This window comes from Plecotus auritus, assembly GCF_963455305.1.
Source record: "Plecotus auritus genome assembly, chromosome: 4".
Classification (NCBI taxonomy): Eukaryota; Metazoa; Chordata; class Mammalia; order Chiroptera; family Vespertilionidae; genus Plecotus; species Plecotus auritus.
Window position 1 is genome coordinate 5,383,059 of NC_137775.1, and position 16,238 is coordinate 5,399,296.

General features: G+C 53.9%; 1 protein-coding gene across 2 annotated transcripts in view; it reads right to left on the minus strand.

Annotated features, from left to right (window-relative positions):
• The window catches only part of ZDHHC14 (zDHHC palmitoyltransferase 14), a 190,925-nt gene that overhangs the window by 12,339 nt on the left and 162,348 nt on the right, over nt 1-16,238 (minus strand). For both annotated transcript variants that reach the window (XM_080666167.1, XM_080666168.1), the window contains exons 4-8: nt 15,883-16,020; nt 9,801-9,849; nt 2,397-2,499; nt 1,310-1,419; nt 230-332 (exon numbers count right to left, since the gene is read on the minus strand). In XM_080666167.1, coding sequence (XP_080522293.1) covers nt 230-332; nt 1,310-1,419; nt 2,397-2,499; nt 9,801-9,849; nt 15,883-16,020 — 503 coding nt within the window. The remainder of the gene's footprint in view (nt 1-229; nt 333-1,309; nt 1,420-2,396; nt 2,500-9,800; nt 9,850-15,882; nt 16,021-16,238) is intronic.

Consider the following 16,238-nt stretch of genomic DNA (forward strand, 5'->3'; position numbering starts at 1 on the left):
CTGCCTGGTCTAGGGCTGCCTGGTCTATGGGTGCCTGGTCTAGGGGCACCTGGTCTAGGGCACCTGGTCTAGGGGCGCCTGGTCTAGGGGCACCTGGTCTAGGGCACCTGGTCTAGGGGCACCTGGTCTAGGGGCGCCTGGTCTAGAGGCGCCTGGTGTAACGGGGTTAGTGAGCACAGGAGCGGAAAAGAAGCCTTCCCAGGGATGTCGCCCTGCAGGCAGCTCCTACCATGTCGCTCTGCGAGGAGGTGGCCCCGTACGTGGCCAGCCCGTTGGAGGGCGCAGCGGGCTGAGGCGTGTCAGGCTGGACATACCCTCTTCTGTCAATGAGGCTACAAGAGAGAACAAAGCAGAACAGGAGGAGAGTGAGTAGGAAGCCGAAGTCGCCATCGACACTGTTTATTTCTACTTGGCGGGGGGTCCCCTCTTTCTGTGCAGGGAGCTGAATGTGGGTCTGCAGCTGTCGCCGGGAAACGGGAAAACACACCCCTCTCATGAGCACATTGTCATACCGTGTAAGAATGTCTTAGAGGCAACTGCAGTGCACGATCCTGGGCACACGGCTACTGCCACTGTTAACATCATTGTCGTATCATCACAATCGCCACCGCGTCAGGCCGCACACAACTGCCTCCCAACTGTTTTGGCATTGACATTCTACACAACTCAGCTCTTAACGCATTTCCACAGGCTTTCTAACTGCTTCCTGCATGGTGTCCTGGTTCCCGTGCTGTGCTGATGACAGCTCCCTGCTCCCCACTGACCACAACAACAATTCATGAGGTCACATGCCTCAGTTTCCCTATTTGACCCTTAGGGATTTCCCTCAAACTTGACACAAATTCACTGGAAGAACCAAGAAGGTGTCAAGTGCAACACAACAGCCAGATCTCTATGGTCTCTACTTCACTGAGGCTGTGCCCTGTGGCACCAGGGGACGGCGTGACCTGATCTACCCGCAGCAGCCACACCTCTTCCCAGTGGGGCCTGTGCTCCCTCAGCTAAGGAGTGTGCTAGGGCGTGTGCTAGGGCGTGTGTTAAGGCGTGTTCTAGGGTGTGTGCTAGGGCGTGTGCTAAGGAGTGTGCTAGGGCGTGTTCTAGGGTGTGTGCTAGGGCGTGTGCTAAGGAGTGTGCTAAGGCATGTTCTAGGGTGTGTGCTAGGGCGTGTGCTAGGGCGTGTGCTAAGGAGTGTGCTAGGGCGTGTGCTAGGGCGTGTGCTAAGGAGTGTGCTAGGGCGTGTGCTAGGGCGTGTGCTAGGGCGTGTGTTTTCCGGAGTCTGGTGAGGAGCACCCCGCTTTCTGAACCTCACCTTGGAGAGATGGGCCCACACAGGGCAACACAGCAGTTCGTACAGATATTTCCGTAGCTGTAGGGGTTGTAATTTTCTTTACCTCTTTTATTTGACCAGGACCCTTTAATCTGAAAGAAGAAGACAGTAACACAGTATCCTTCACACCCATGCCCGGGTTTGAGCGAACTGGACCACGCGAAGTCGGTGGGAATGCAATCATCTTTATTCACGTCTGCAGCAGGAGAATGGAGACGCTGCTCTCCAGGAAAAGTGGCATCTATGCCCAACGTGGAAACATCCCCCAGCAGCAGGTCAGATTGGGGAGGAAGTACTCTCTGGGGACGAGCTCTTAGTTCTATTACGTAGCACCAGAGGCCGGCTCACAGGAGCCACGAGATTCTTTCACGCTCCCATTCAGTGCTGAAACAGTGCCTGAGTGAACAGCAGCGGGAGGGTAACGTGGCCCCCGATTGCCAGTTTAGGGCCCGTCTGAATTCGGCCTCTGGTGTTGCAAAGTAACTGTGCAGATTCTAACAGTCATAGCCCCCAAACGAAGTAACTGTTCGTATTCTTGCATCTCATTGGTGCTGGTTTTCTCGAGCCTCTACGGCAAGCGGAGCGATTCGGAGACATGGACCGGTACTTAGAGCAAAGAGGAAAATGAAGAAACATTTTCCAACAGAACGTTTCTTGTTTTGATGCCCCCTCTCCATCCGCATGACGTATAGGCAGGTAACCCTGTGCAACGGTTAAACTTTGGGCCTGGCCAATCCCCAAAGCTGACGTGGAGACGTTAACTAGGAGGCAGACGCCACGTTCACCCGAGATGCCACCTGCCCCCTCTCCTTGGGGTGGGTGGTGAGGTGCTCACATAACCACTGAAGAGGACTAGGACAGAGCGTCCGCCGCAGGGCTCGGAGCTGGGGTCACCTGGCTGATCTTAGTACCCAGGTGACTGACAGGGTCAGACAACGTGGAGACTTCCGACAGAGAGGCCCCCATCTGAAGTGGGGTACACGGAAGACCCTGGCTCCTAACCTCTTCCTTCCCTCCCCGCCGTAGAGGGAACAGAAGCACAGCCCAGCCCCGCGCTGAAGGAACTCACGTCTTCGTTGGTCGTCTGGTTGGAGCTGATGAGATACGTGTGGAAGCCCAGGAGCCCGACGATGGACCAGACGGAGAAGAAGCACACCACGGCCTCCAGCACGGTGACCGAGTCAAGGACGGGAACTGGGGATGGAGCTCTCGCCGTGCCCGGGGGCTGCGATGGCTGGAGGCGTGGAAGGGACACCACAGACACCCATAGGCCTCGTGCGTCCATCTAGCCTCCCATGGCGAGCTGCCACCTGCAGGGGCCCCTGGGACAGGCCCTCCCCCGCATGCCCCTGCCACCTGCTCAGTAAACGATGGATGGGCTCCCTGCTGGCTTCTTCACGGGCCTCGGACTGTCCTCCCTCCCTGACCTCCTCGCCTTTTCCTTGTGACTCACACTGTGTAGCCACCGACAGCAGCAGAAAGCAAGCGCTGGAGCCGGCAGCGGCCCCCGCCTCCGATGGAAGGCCTCCGCACTGAACACCACCTCACGCACAGACTCTCCTTTTGGTTACTGAGGGCTGAGGGCTGTGGTGCCGACGGGTTTCTCCCCAGCCCGAGGGCGAGGCTGTGGGGACTTGGGCTTCTAACCAGCGGGGGCATTTCGCAGACTGGCTCGGGCTGAGGGTCATTTTATTTCGGGACGCTCTCCCCGCCCCTGAGCCAGCCCTGACACAGAAGGCAGTGAACCCTGGAGGCTCACTGATGTTGGGGGACGGACAGATCCGCAGATGTTACAGCCAAAGCAGGAGAAGGCTGCATTCTTCAACAGAACAGATCATCCGCCAGGGGTGGGGCAACATGAAAAGACTAGAGGATTTTTCCATCCCACAAATGTTTATAAAATTCTATTTACAAGATAGGGATGTTTCTTGGGAAAAACAATTCTCATAGGCCTGGGAGTTTCGGTCTGCACCATGCACCCCGGTAATGAGTTACAGGCCAGAGGAAAGAACACTCAGGCTTCCTGACGCTCCCACGCGTGGAAGCCACGGCTCATGCTGTGACATAACCACTGGTTTTTTCAGGATTGGCGGTAAGTCAGCTTTAGACCAGAGAAACGCATACGTTCCCCAGGGCAGCGCCATGATCTGCCACATCACAATGAATGCGTGCCCGCCGGGGACGGGGCTGCACGGGGAACAGGAGGAATGAGGGTCCTGCCTGCCAACCACGGTCAGCATGTGCACATGCGCTGGGCTGCTCCTGGAGAGGCGGGCAGCGCGTTCCGTCCCCAAGGTCTGAACCTCGAAGCTGCGAGCTCACAGAGAAGCAGCACCGAGTCAGGAGGACCTCTCAGGGGGAGAGTGGCCCCGGGGCCGCTGGCTGAGGGGGACAGTCAGGTCCTCTAGAGTCTAGACCAGCCATGGGCAAACTACGGCCCGCGGGCCGGATCCGGCTGTTCTATCCGGTTCTCTTGCTCTCCCCTCCGCTCCTTTACTTTGAATTTATATTAGTTCACACAAACACTCCATCCATGCTTTTGTTCCGGCCCTCCGGTCCAGTTTAAGAACCCATTGTGGCCCTCGAGTCAAAAAGTTTGCCCACCCCTGGTCTAGACTGCCAGCACACGATGTCCCGGTAACCCTGCTGTCCTCGCAGAGGAGAGGAAAACCAAGGTGGTATTTTGGAAAAGCAGATAAAATGGATGGAAAAGGGGGGAAACATGCATGGGCAGGAGGATCAGAGAAGTGGACCCCTCCCCACCCACGTTTATCTGCTTTTCCCTGGGCAACCCCCGGCAACCCCCTCCTTTCTCCCAGGGCTACCCCGGTGGGCAAACGGTTACAGTGGGAGGCCTGGTGTGCAGCTGGGGACCCAGGGACAGTGGCCTGTGTACCAAAGATGGTCTCATTCTCACCTGCCTTCCGACAGGTCCCTCTCGCAGGTGCCCCCTTCCAACCTCATCGGCCACCCAAGGGGGGCAGGCTGAGGAGGCAGCCCGCTGGGAGCCATGCCCCCATGTGTGAACGCAGAGGTGGAGTGGAGGCCAGGACAGCGAGGAGGCGCGGGGGCAGACAGCCAGGCAAACAGGGAGGTGACGCTGGCAATGAATTTGCAGAGGCAGACCCATCGAAGGGGAGGGGGCACGTGGAACCAGCCAAGAAACGGTCAAGGGCGGAAAAGAGAGAATAAAACACGGAAGCAAAGACTTTTCACTGAACAACATGTGACGAGCTGACCTCAGAAGTGCTCCGTGTCACCAGAAGTTTACTTCCAGGGCGGCAGACGGCGAGGTCCAATGTACACAACATCCCTATGTGCGAACCATGAAGACTGGTGCTAGTGGAGGAGGGACAGCAGGGAAGGTGGCGGCCGCCCAGGTCCTATCCCTTTGCAAAGCCGCCTGTATCTCCACCCCACAGGCAGGCATTGTTTTCTAGGGGGTGTGGGATTTTAAAGGTTTAGCGCAACAACAAAAAACGCAGCTTTCTATATTAGGATCTTGTGCCTTAGAAACGATTTATAAATAGCAGAAGGCAGTCTCCCCATCAGCTCACTGCTGTGTCAAAATGACACGAATGCAAGGTGGGGTGTAGACTGCGGCCCCCTCCAGCTTCTCCCACAGCTGCCGCTCCTCCCACAGTGGCTCTGAAGGGAAATCATCACCATTCCTACCAATGACTGGCATCACGGGCACGTGCCAGGGGCCGGCCACGGCTTCACAGGGACGCACTTGACCCTCAGATCAACCCAGCGAGAAGCACAACTCCCACTTGACACAGAGGGAAACTGAGGCAGAAAGCAGTTAAGTAATTTGCTTAAGAAACAGCAGAGCTAGGATCTGAACCCTGGGTGTGGCTCCTCTCTTAGTTCTTGCTGGGGCAGGCGGCTCTGGCTCACCATCCCCCTCTGTTGGGGAGTCCCTGTCCGGATCCTCACCCTCAGACTGCGGCCCCAACACCTGACAACACCCCTCCTCCCTGACCCACAGCTAGCTGCTGTCTGTGCCAGAATAAGAATAATATAAATTTCTCTGAAATATCTAAAAACCCATTTACTGATTTTTAAAAAAAGAGAAATGAGAGGAAATGTGCCAACTCAGAAAAAATGCACACAAACAACAAACACATTTTTCTTATAACTTCAGGCGGCTTAAAAACTCCCCTGACGCAGCTGCATGGACACACACGGACCCCACGTGAGGATGTCCTGGCTTATTCTGACCCTTTCATTTTACAGACCGGAAGCTGAGGCTCCGAGTCCTCAAGCCACTTATAAGAGCTCACAGAGCAGTTCATGGCGAAACAGAGCTAGGACGTGGTCTCCCCAGACTTCTGGGAGAGAGAGAGGAATCCCGCCCCCCCCCCCCCCCCGCAAGGCCACCAACAAAGACACACTGACCAGCTGCCCCGGAGGGTCCAGCCCTACTGGTCACAGAGACAGCCTCACTAATGAGCAGAACTTCATGTTCTTCTGCACACCACGAGCCGGTAGAACCTACAGCATACTCTTCTGGACTACGCATGCGTGATGCATCAACGCAACTCAACCCTTCTCAACAGCTTCCCTCAACAGACAGGCATTCTCCTCCAAAGCAGATACTCCCAACAGAAAAACCCGCCAGAACGGGCCTGTGGCAGTCACACCACTGCCTGGGGGACAGGGGCTAGTGACACACATAAATATTGGTGGGCTTTTTAACTAAAAAGCCCAGCCCCTCACTTTTAAGCATGGTCACGCTCCTGAAATTCTCCTCTACTTCCAGAAAGAATGAGGAAGATGAGGGCTGGGAGCGGCGCCCCGACGCCCACGTCACCCTCCTGCTTTGCCCCTCGGGCACGGGCGGCTCTGCTGTCGCGTTTGCCTGACCCTCGCTCTCGCCTCTCATTTTCTCTGGGAGGGAAATGGGGTGGTTTTGTCAGACTCTTTCGTGTTGGCTGAGGAACTGCCCTGGGATATTTTGGCTTCGGCGTTAGGTCACCTTTTTTCCAGGCAGGAGCCCAGCATGACAGTGGGTCAGGAGATGCCACAAAACCAGTGGGACCGAGTCAGCAGGAGCAAAGCTGTAAGGATAATGATCCCTGTAAACTGTGATGGTTCAACAAGTCTTCATGGGGCCTCTGTTACCATTTTCAACTTGAACTCAGAGAAGGAAAGATAATCTATCTATCTATCTACCTACCTACCTACCTACCTACCTACTTACAGGGGTCCTCAAACTACGGCCCGCGGGCCACATGCGGCCCGCCGAGGACATGGATCTGGCCCACCGGGTGCCGCTGCCTGTCCTGCTTAGCAGCTGACTCGTCCCGGGCCCGCAGTGTGCATAAGAATTTGTTCATAGTTTTTTTTTTAAACTATAGTCCGGCCCCCCAACGGTCTGAGGGACAGTGAACTGGCCCCCTGTTTAAAAAGTTTGAGGACCACTGATCTATCTTCTTATATGTCTGTGTGTATACACACATATATTTTTTACCCATCCTTTTTGTCTCTCATCCTGTCTCTCCTGAATTAACAGAAAGGGCAGAACAGGGGAGGGAGGTCAGCCTTGTAGACGCAGAAGTGACTGGACAGCTAGTGAGCTGCATGAAGGCCTGAGGGGCAGACAGAACAAGGGCCTCCCCAAAGATGCCCAGTCCCTGGCACCTGAGAATACATTACCTACCACTCAAAAGGGATCGTAGGTTATGGACCTTGAGATGGGAGATTACCCAGAATGATGAGGGCAGGGCCCGTCTGCAAAAGCAGGGAGGTTCTGGCTGAGGTCAGAGCGATGGCAGGAGGGAAGGAAGGAGAGATTCAAGCAGTTAAGTAATTTGCTTAAGAAACAGCAGAGCGAGGATCTGAACCCTGGGTGTGGCTCCTCTCTTAGTTCTTGCTGGGGCAGGTGGCTCTGGCTCACCATCCCCCTCTGTTGGGGAGTCCCTGTCCGGATCCTGAACCTGCAGCCTCTGCAGGAGCCCTGCCCTGCACACTCACCCTCAGACTGTGGCCCCAACACCTGACAACACCCCTCCTCCCTGACCCACAGCTAGATGCTGTCTGTGCCAGAATAATACAAACTTCTCATGACTCCTTTGCAGAGACCTGTCCTGTTCCCCAGGAATTCAGCCAGCCCCCGAGTGAGCCTGGAGAGGATGCTCCCCGGGCCTTCAGGTAAGACAACACCTTGAATTCAGCCTTGTGGGACCGGAGCAGAACCCAGCTGGGCCCACTGGACGCTGACCTGCAGGGCTGTGAGAAAACGCACTTATGCTGCTTAAGCCTCTAAACTCGTGGCTCGTTGCAGCAGCCACAGGAGGCTCACACAGCTGGGCACGTGCTGCGAGGGGCCTGTCGTGCACTCGGGGCAGGCCGAGGCCACCAGGCTCCCGAACATGGGGCCAGGCTTAGGAAACAGCCTCGAGGGGACACCAGGCTGTGGGGGAGGGCCAGCAGCGCGATGTGGCAATCCCGGAAAGACAGCGGCTGAGGTTTTTGTGAGCATTCATACACCGGGCCGCGGGAAAACTCTTTACCTCTGCCTGGGAGTGATCTTCCGAGAGAAAATAAGCTAAACTTTTGCTCTGGACCAAATAAGAACATTTCTTCTCCCCCCCCCCAGCCCCCAACCGCTTTCCACGTGAATAGTTTCTGCAGCAAAGTCGGTGTGCCATCCCGATACATCGCCACTCCTTCCTCCCTTCCGTCAGCAACACCTGCCTCTTCCCCCATGGGGAACACAGTGCACTTGACTCTCCAGATTCTGAGCACAGCCAGACCGCGAGAGCAGCAGACGTGTGCTCTGGCGGGAGGCCTGGCAGAGCTGCCCGCCGCAGCAGGCGCCTCCTGGAGATCACTCCTCCCACGCGTGTGAGCAATGCTTTGGCGCTGAGCATGCCACATATATCCCAAATAGTTGGTTTTGTTGGCGTAGCACTGTCTAGTACAGAGTGGTTGTTGACCCCTGTAACAAAGAGCCACAAATTTAGAGGCTTAAAGCAAAGAACTGAGACACAAAAGGGTTTAAGCAGGGGTCCTCAAACTTTCTAAATAGGGGCCAGGTCACTGTCCCTCAGACTGTTGGAGGGCCGGACTATAGTTTAAAAAAAAAACTATGAACAAATTCCTATGCGCATTGCGGGCCCGGGACGCGTCGGCTGCTAAGCAGGACAGGCAGCGGCACCCGGCGGGCCGGATACATGTCCTCGGCGGGCCGCCTGTGGCCCGCGGGCCGTAGTTTGAGGACGCCTGGTTTAAAGAAATGACCTGAACCTCCTAACTAGCTGTGATGGAGCAGGAAGTAAAGCCGTTGCCCGTCTAGGACTTGCTACCGGTCTTTCCTTACGACTCATCCCAGGATTGTGAGGTGATAAGATCCTCCCTGGGTGGGGAGGTCTGCAGTGGATGGCCCCCCCCCCCGTCCCCCACCCGGCCACACAGCTGTGCCGCTCAGCGGGGAGGGCGTGTCTGCAGGTGCCCAGGACCACCACGCGGAGCAGCGGGCAGCCCGGAGGCCCCGGAGCGGAGCAGCTGAGCTCCCTCAGCCTCCCCCACAGCGAGGAGTCCCTGTTACTGACGTCAGTCTGTGCCCCCCTCCCGCCCCCGCCCGCCCCGCACTGAGGTGTAGGCAGGTGACGTGTACCTCTCCGTCAAGTTCTTTTCTTCCGAGTTCCTACCACTAGATGAGGACTCCTGGGATAACGGGGAGTTCAAGTCCAGGCCACCCGGTTACCTGAAGACGAGAGAGAGCTTGGGCCCAGGCGGAGCGGTCAGTGGGGCCGGCTGGCGGGCGCCACACCGAAGAGTGGGAAACCTCCGTGGACAGCGAAGGGAGCGGGAGCCCACGCAAGAACCTGATGGGTGAACATCTGCCTTTCAAGAAGTTCACAATACTACGGTGCATGCCCGTATCTGCGGAGGATGGGACTCACCCACGTGGCGTGAGAGTGACCGTCTCTGGTCCCTCCAGGGCTGTGAAACGTGTTCCGTTTCTGAAAGTGCATACAGGTAATCTGTCCTGCCCAGAGGAAGGCCAAACTGACCCCAGACAGAAGCTCACAGGGTTCCCCTCTGGGGGCTGCCTGCCAAGAAAGGGGCCCACACAGGGACACCCATAAAGATTCTGTAGGGACCACCCGCTGATCAGAACGAAGCCAGTTTGCAGCTTGCAGCCTCACTTCTCCCCAGACCAACCCGATGTAACACAATGGTGCGGGTCCCTGGGGGTGGGCAAGAACGCACACTTGCTTTCTCGCTAAAGGGCACGGCGACCGAAATGGGGCGAAATGCGCCACTCGGAGTTGGGGCATCTGGACGCCATTCCTCATGCAAGGGAATGTTAGCGAGTTCTGCGATGCTCTGCGGGACGAAAAAGAATACGATTGCTGAGAAGACAAGCCAAGGCGCAGGGTGAAGAGGTAGGTGACCGAGGAGGGCGGTCCAACATGTGACGCCTTAGCCCTGCACACAACACAGCACCCACAAAGGATATCTGGCCGGACTGTCCTTAATGGCATTGAGGAATCCTGTTTGCTGTGAACCTGTGGGGACAAACCAACATTTAGTATTAAGACCAACATTTAGTATTCAAACATTCACCTCCAGAAAAACAGCAGCCTTCATGCGGAGCTCTCTCATCTGCATGAAAATCGTCGGTGTCCCCGGATCAATGAAATAACTATATCGCGTGTGTGCTGGGGCACCCAGGGCACGGGTCCTGGATGGCGACGCCACTGAAGTTACTCAACAGGAAAATGGCAGATTCACGACGAGAGGCAACAGCTGCAGGATAATTTTTCAGTCCAAGCAGATGGATGTCTGCAGACGCCCATAAACTGTAGTTCTGATGACTGCTTTGTTTCCCTCATGTTAATAGGAAAACAGAATACTGCATGCGATTTTTCCTCTTCTTTCATGAAAGACTGTTTTCCCAGGGTTTGTTAGCTTCTGACCCTGGAGGTCCTAGACACGAGGCTACATATAAATTACGTCTTTCTCTGCGCCCAGAGGACACGCACTCATAACGCTGAAGTCTACTGCCGACTCCTTGCGGGTTTAAAACGTTTTATGCCAGAAAACATTTCTTTAAGGGCTTGCGTGAAGATGCATCTGACGAGAGGCGATCTTTAGTTTATGGATGGACATCGTGGTCTCTGTGACTCAAAGCCCACGGGAGGAACTGTGGATGTCCCTTTGTGGGGGGATGCGGGTCCCTGATGTGCTACGCAGAGCCCTGTGTTTGGGGACATGGTGTGGCCCCAGGCAGCGATGAGATGACCAGGGAGGGCTGACAGAACAGGATGGTCCTAGCGCATTCCTGCGGCACACGGGGCTGGCGTGGCTGCAGCGTGGGAGTTACAGGCAGGGTCCCAGGCCCCACTGTGTGCGTGGAAACCTGTCCAGCGATGGGAAGGCTGTGAGTGGACGGCTCCACATTCTTCCTCGAGTTCCCATTCCCTCTCTGCGTCCTCCCCTCCTCTGCGCGTCCTCCCCTCCTCTGTGCGTCCTCCCCTCCTCTGCGCGTCCTCCCCTCCTCTCTGCGTCCTCCCCTCCTCTGCGCGTCCTCCCCTCCTCTCTGTGTCCTCCCCTCCTCTGCGCGTCCTCCCCTCCTCTGCGCGTCCTCCCCTCCTCTGCGCGTCCTCCCCTCCTCTGCGCGTCCTCCCCTCCTCTGCGCGTCCTCCCCTCCTCTGCGCGTCCTCCCCTCCTTCTGCGCGTCCTCCCCTCCTCTGCGCGTCCTCCCCTCCTCTCTGCGTCCTCCCCTCCTCTCTGCGTCCTCCCCTCCTCTCTGCGTCCTCCCCTCCTCTGTGCGTCCTCCCCTCCTCTGTGCGTCCTCCCCTCCTCTGTGCGTCCTCCCCTCCTCTCTGCGTCCTCCCCTCCTCTCTGCGTCCTCCCCTCCTCTGTGCGTCCTCCCCTCCTTCTGCGCGTCCTCCCCTCCTCTCTGCGTCCTCCCCTCCTCTGTGCGTCCTCCCCTCCTCTGTGCGTCCTCCCCTCCTCTCTGCGTCCTCCCCTCCTCTCTGCGTCCTCCCCTCCTCTCTGCGTCCTCCCCTCCTCTCTGCGTCCTCCCCTCCTCTGTGCGTCCTCCCCTCCTCTGTGCGTCCTCCCCTCCTCTGTGCGTCCTCCCCTCCTCTGTGCGTCCTCCCCTCCTCTCTGCGTCCTCCCCTCCTCTCTGCGTCCTCCCCTCCTCTCTGCGTCCTCCCCTCCTCTGTGCGTCCTCCCCTCCTCTGTGCATCCTCCCCTCCTCTCTGCGTCCTCCCCTCCTCTCTGCGTCCTCCCCTCCTCTGCGCGTCCTCCCCTCCTTCTGCGCGTCCTCCCCTCCTCTGCGCGTCCTCCCCTCCTCTCTGCGTCCTCCCCTCCTCTCTGCGTCCTCCCCTCCTCTCTGTGTCCTCCCCTCCTCTCTGCGTCCTCCCCTCCTCTGTGCGTCCTCCCCTCCTCTGTGCATCCTCCCCTCCTCTCTGCGTCCTCCCCTCCTCTCTGCGTCCTCCCCTCCTCTGCGCGTCCTCCCCTCCTCTCTGCGTCCTCCCCTCCTCTGTGCGTCCTCCCCTCCTCTCTGCGCCCACTGGCCACAGCAGAGGCACGAGGATGTGCTTCGTGAACTAGGATGCCAGCCCGTGGGAGAGCTGACAGGAAAGCTCAGGGCTCCCTTCTCCATCCCTGCTAGGGCCCTGGGGGGAAACCAGCAGGGGGACGTGGCCGGTCTCGAGCAAACACAACCTTGAGGCAAGAGGAGACGCGAAGCAATGATTTCTCTGTCCCTCCCGCCACGGGACCCGACTTGCATCGCTTTCCCAAACTCTCCTTCTTCTGTGAGAATTCCAGACCTCGCCTTGTCAGGGACCTGCAATAACAGATCCTCACCCCACTGTACCCTCCCAGCCCGTCCCCCACGACCTGGCAGGGAGAACTCGGGTGACAGCTCCCCAGCTGCAGTCTTAGGTGGTCATGGGGACTAAGTGAAGCCAAATGGGGGGCTAGGAGGGGGTGTTGGGGTGCAGAGCAAGAGGAGAGGAAAATCATTATTTGCGTTTGTACGATACATTCGGGTAACTTGTGGACAGATCCGTTCCAAATGCGTTTTGTGTGGAGACTGGATTAACAATACACAAGCATAAAGCCACAGCAAACCTGTTTTCTGAGCTCGGGTGAGAGAAGTGTAAAGGAGGTGACAGTGAAATGTACATCACAACCCGCTGTGGTCAGGTGGGGGCCTGCGCGTGCGGGTGCGTGCGTGCGTGCGTGCGTGTGTGTGTGTGTGTGTGTGTGTGTGTGTATGTGTGTTCCCGGAATTTGTATATGTGGCTGAGCAAATAAAAACGGGCCCTTATTATCCAGAATGTACTAGGGGTACCAGTTAATAATGGCAGATTTTGTAATCAAAGAAAACATGGTAATTTCAAGAGAAACATCAAAAGTGCTTTATTCAAAGCAATGTCCATCACTAGCTATACATTTTCCCCATCTTTCAGGAAATTTGTGGATACCGTCCCAATAGAACTTTTCTTGTTTTGAGGCAAACCATTCAGAGACCCAATTTTCCACTTCTTCGTACGTTTTGAAGTGCTGCTCAGAAAGTGTGTGTGCCATCGATAGGAACATGGTCGTCTGAAGGAGCAAGGTCTGGTGAATACCACGGGTGCGTTAATACTTCCCAGGCAAGATCTTTTACTGTGTCTTTAACTGGTTTTGAAGTGTGTGATGGTGCGTCATCATGAAGCAAAATTACTTTGCTGTGTCTTCTAGTACATTCTGGTCGTTTCACAATCAAAGTGTGGTTCAAATTGATTATTTGTGGTCGGTAGTGATCAGTATTAACGGTTTCACCTGGTTTTAGAAGCTCATAATACACCACACCTTCCTGATCCCACCAAACGCAGAGCATTGTCTTCTTTCCAAAGCGATTTGGCCTTGCAGCCGATGTTGATGGTTGACCTGGATCAACCCATGATTCTGTGCATTTGGGATTCTCAAAATAAATCCACTTTTCATCGCCAGTCACAATTTGATGCAAAAAAGACTTTCTTTCGTGACGTTGAACAACATTTTACTGATGACTTTTTGGTTTTCCATTTGTCTTTCGTTCAGTTGATGTGGCACCCATTTTCCTTCCTTTAAAATCTTTCCCATTGCTTGTAAACGATCGGAAATTGCTTGCTGAGCAACGTTTAATCTTTCTGCAAGTTGTTTTTGAGTTTGACATGCATCTTCATCCAATAATGCTTGTAATTGTTGGTCTTCAAACTTTTTCGGTTGACCTGGACGTTCTTTGTCTTTCACATCAAAATCATCACTTTTAAAGCGTTTAAACCAGTGTTCACAAGATCTTGAGATGGAGCATGTTCACCATAAGCTTCCTGAAGTATACAATAACTTTTTCTTCAAAATAATGAATTAAAACTTCCTGCAAATGCTTTTTTTTTGGCACGAAATTCGACATTTTTAAGTGTAAAAATATCTATGATGTTAACACCTTCAGAAAATTTGACATATGAAGCTTTGAAGCTTGCTGTCAATACAACAAAAATAGCATACATATCAAATCACATATATATCAACATATGTGTAACTCCATCTATTGAAAAAAATCTGCATTATTAACCGGTACACCTAGTAAGGGCAAGGCCATACATACAATGTGATCATACATACCAGTATAGGAAAGCATTTTGAAGCTACTAAAGATGACAGAAAAATGTAATGTTTAGCCTTAGCTGGTTTGGCTTGTGGTTGGGGCGTTGGCCCATGGACTGAAGGGTCCTGGGTTTGATTCTGGTCAAGGGCACGTACCTTGGTTGCAGGCTCTATCCAGGGCCCTTAAGGGGCAACCAATCGATGTGTCTCTCTCACATAGATGTTTCTCTCTCTCTCTGCCTCTCCCCTTCCCTTCCACTCTATCTAAAAATCAATGGAAAAAATATTCTCGGAGGAGGATTAACAAAATACGCAAAGTTTAAACACGGTTTTGTAGTGTCACAGAAAATGTCTGGAGCAGCGCATTACTTCTCCACAGGTGTGTACGCAATCGCGTCTTCTCTCTGGCTCTTTGGACTATTAACACAGAGAGGATCCCGGCTGCTTTTGCCATTATCCGACTGAAAACTGCAGAGCCACGCTGGCATCCCCCCCAGGCCGCGTGGGGGAGGTCTGAACGAATGTCACCTCTGTTCTTGCAGCCCCGCCAAGTGATGGCGCTCAGGCATATGTTACAAATCTGTGTCACCTTCAGATGAAGGGATTTCACTAAGAAAAAATGGGAACTAGGATTTAAAATGCTGTTAAAATTTTGGGTACTCCATTTAATGTCATAAATTGACCAATATCTAAAAAGAACTAATGTGAGTCCGACTGGTATGGCTCAGAGGTTAAGCGCTAACCTATGAACCAGGAGGTCATGTTTGATTCCAGACTGCGGGCTCAATCCCCAGTGTGGGGTGTGCAAGAGGTAGCTGATCCATGATTCTCTCTCATCATGGCTGTTTCCATCTCTTTCTCCCTCTCCTTTCCTCTCTGTAATCAATAAAAATATACTTAAAAATAAAAATAAAAAGAACTAATGTGAAACTTTCCTGAACCATCCACTTCCCCAGGCCCCATGCAGGCCCATACAGGCCCCCTGGAGAGAAGAGGAGGAAACATTTCTGACTGCAGCCTCAGTGCACCCCCTTTGTGGTTTGAGAGCTGATGCTTGGGAAGAAAGTGAGGCATGTACTCAGATACTTTCTGGAACATTCCAGAAAGAGGTTCTGGACTTGCTCATGTGGCTGTACTTCAGGAATGTGGACAAGAGGCCCCGCTGGTCTTTAATGTTGCTAATGGCACTGTAATGGGAGTTTAAAGGCTTAAATTTATAGTTCAATTAACGTCCTTCTCATCACTATTGTAGGAAGTGTAAGGCCAGGAGACAAAAGGAACTCACAGTTACGGCCTTCAGAATGGGAATGAAAAATGCCATTTGCTTAGGCAGATATATATCTCAAAGTTCTTTACATCCAAATCTCATTTTTAACCAGGCTGCTTCCTTCAAATGCCAGCTGCAGCTTCCTAATGTTCTGGCAGATAACTAAACATCTTACCGATGTGTACCTTTAACATGTAGATCTGTGTGCAAGAAAACCCCGGCTTTATCCCCACACCTTTTTCTAGGGGGGTGACTGCTCTGCTTAAGAAATATCACGTCAGAAAGTTAAAAAGCTCGGTGATTAGTGCAGCACAACATCCTTTGAGAAAATTTGGGGGTGATTCTTCCAGGGGACTCCTTAGCAGACGGGAAAGTGCAGTCACTGAGGTGGGAATAGGGACAAGTATCAAGGAAAAAGTGGGGGAGCCTGTCCCAGGTGTGACCGTGGAAAGATGGGGGATGGGGAGTGGGAAGGAGGGGGCTGAGGTGGGAGGGAGGAAGGCAGAAGAAAAGCGGGGGCGGGGGGGGGGGGGAACAGCCGGAAGTGAGGAGGGGACAGGGAGAAGGGGGAGGGAAGGAAGAGAAAGCCCGGAATGATCAAAATAGTAAATCAAACTTAAATCAGAAAACCAAAGTCAGGCAAACGGCTACATACGTAATCTGATCCCACCAGCATACTTACGAAGAATGACGTGGGTGATAACGAATGCAAATATAAAGACTGTCAGAAAAGACAGAGATAAAATAAACATATAAAAAAATCTGTAGTTTCTTTTCCCCACACAGTTGCCTACCCAGGGACAGTGGTGATCAAACCGTTCTGAAAAGAGAGGCAGAAAAGAAAAAAAAGGGGAATCAATTAATAAAGTATCTTTTTACATGAAGGAGCCCCCCATCCCCCGCCCCAATGCTGATAACATAACAAAAACGATATAACTACGTATTTACACATGAACCACTCAGAGCAAGGCTTTACATGAAGACATTTCAAGAACATGATTATTCTTTCAACAGAACTTGTCTGTTCAAAGGAAACCA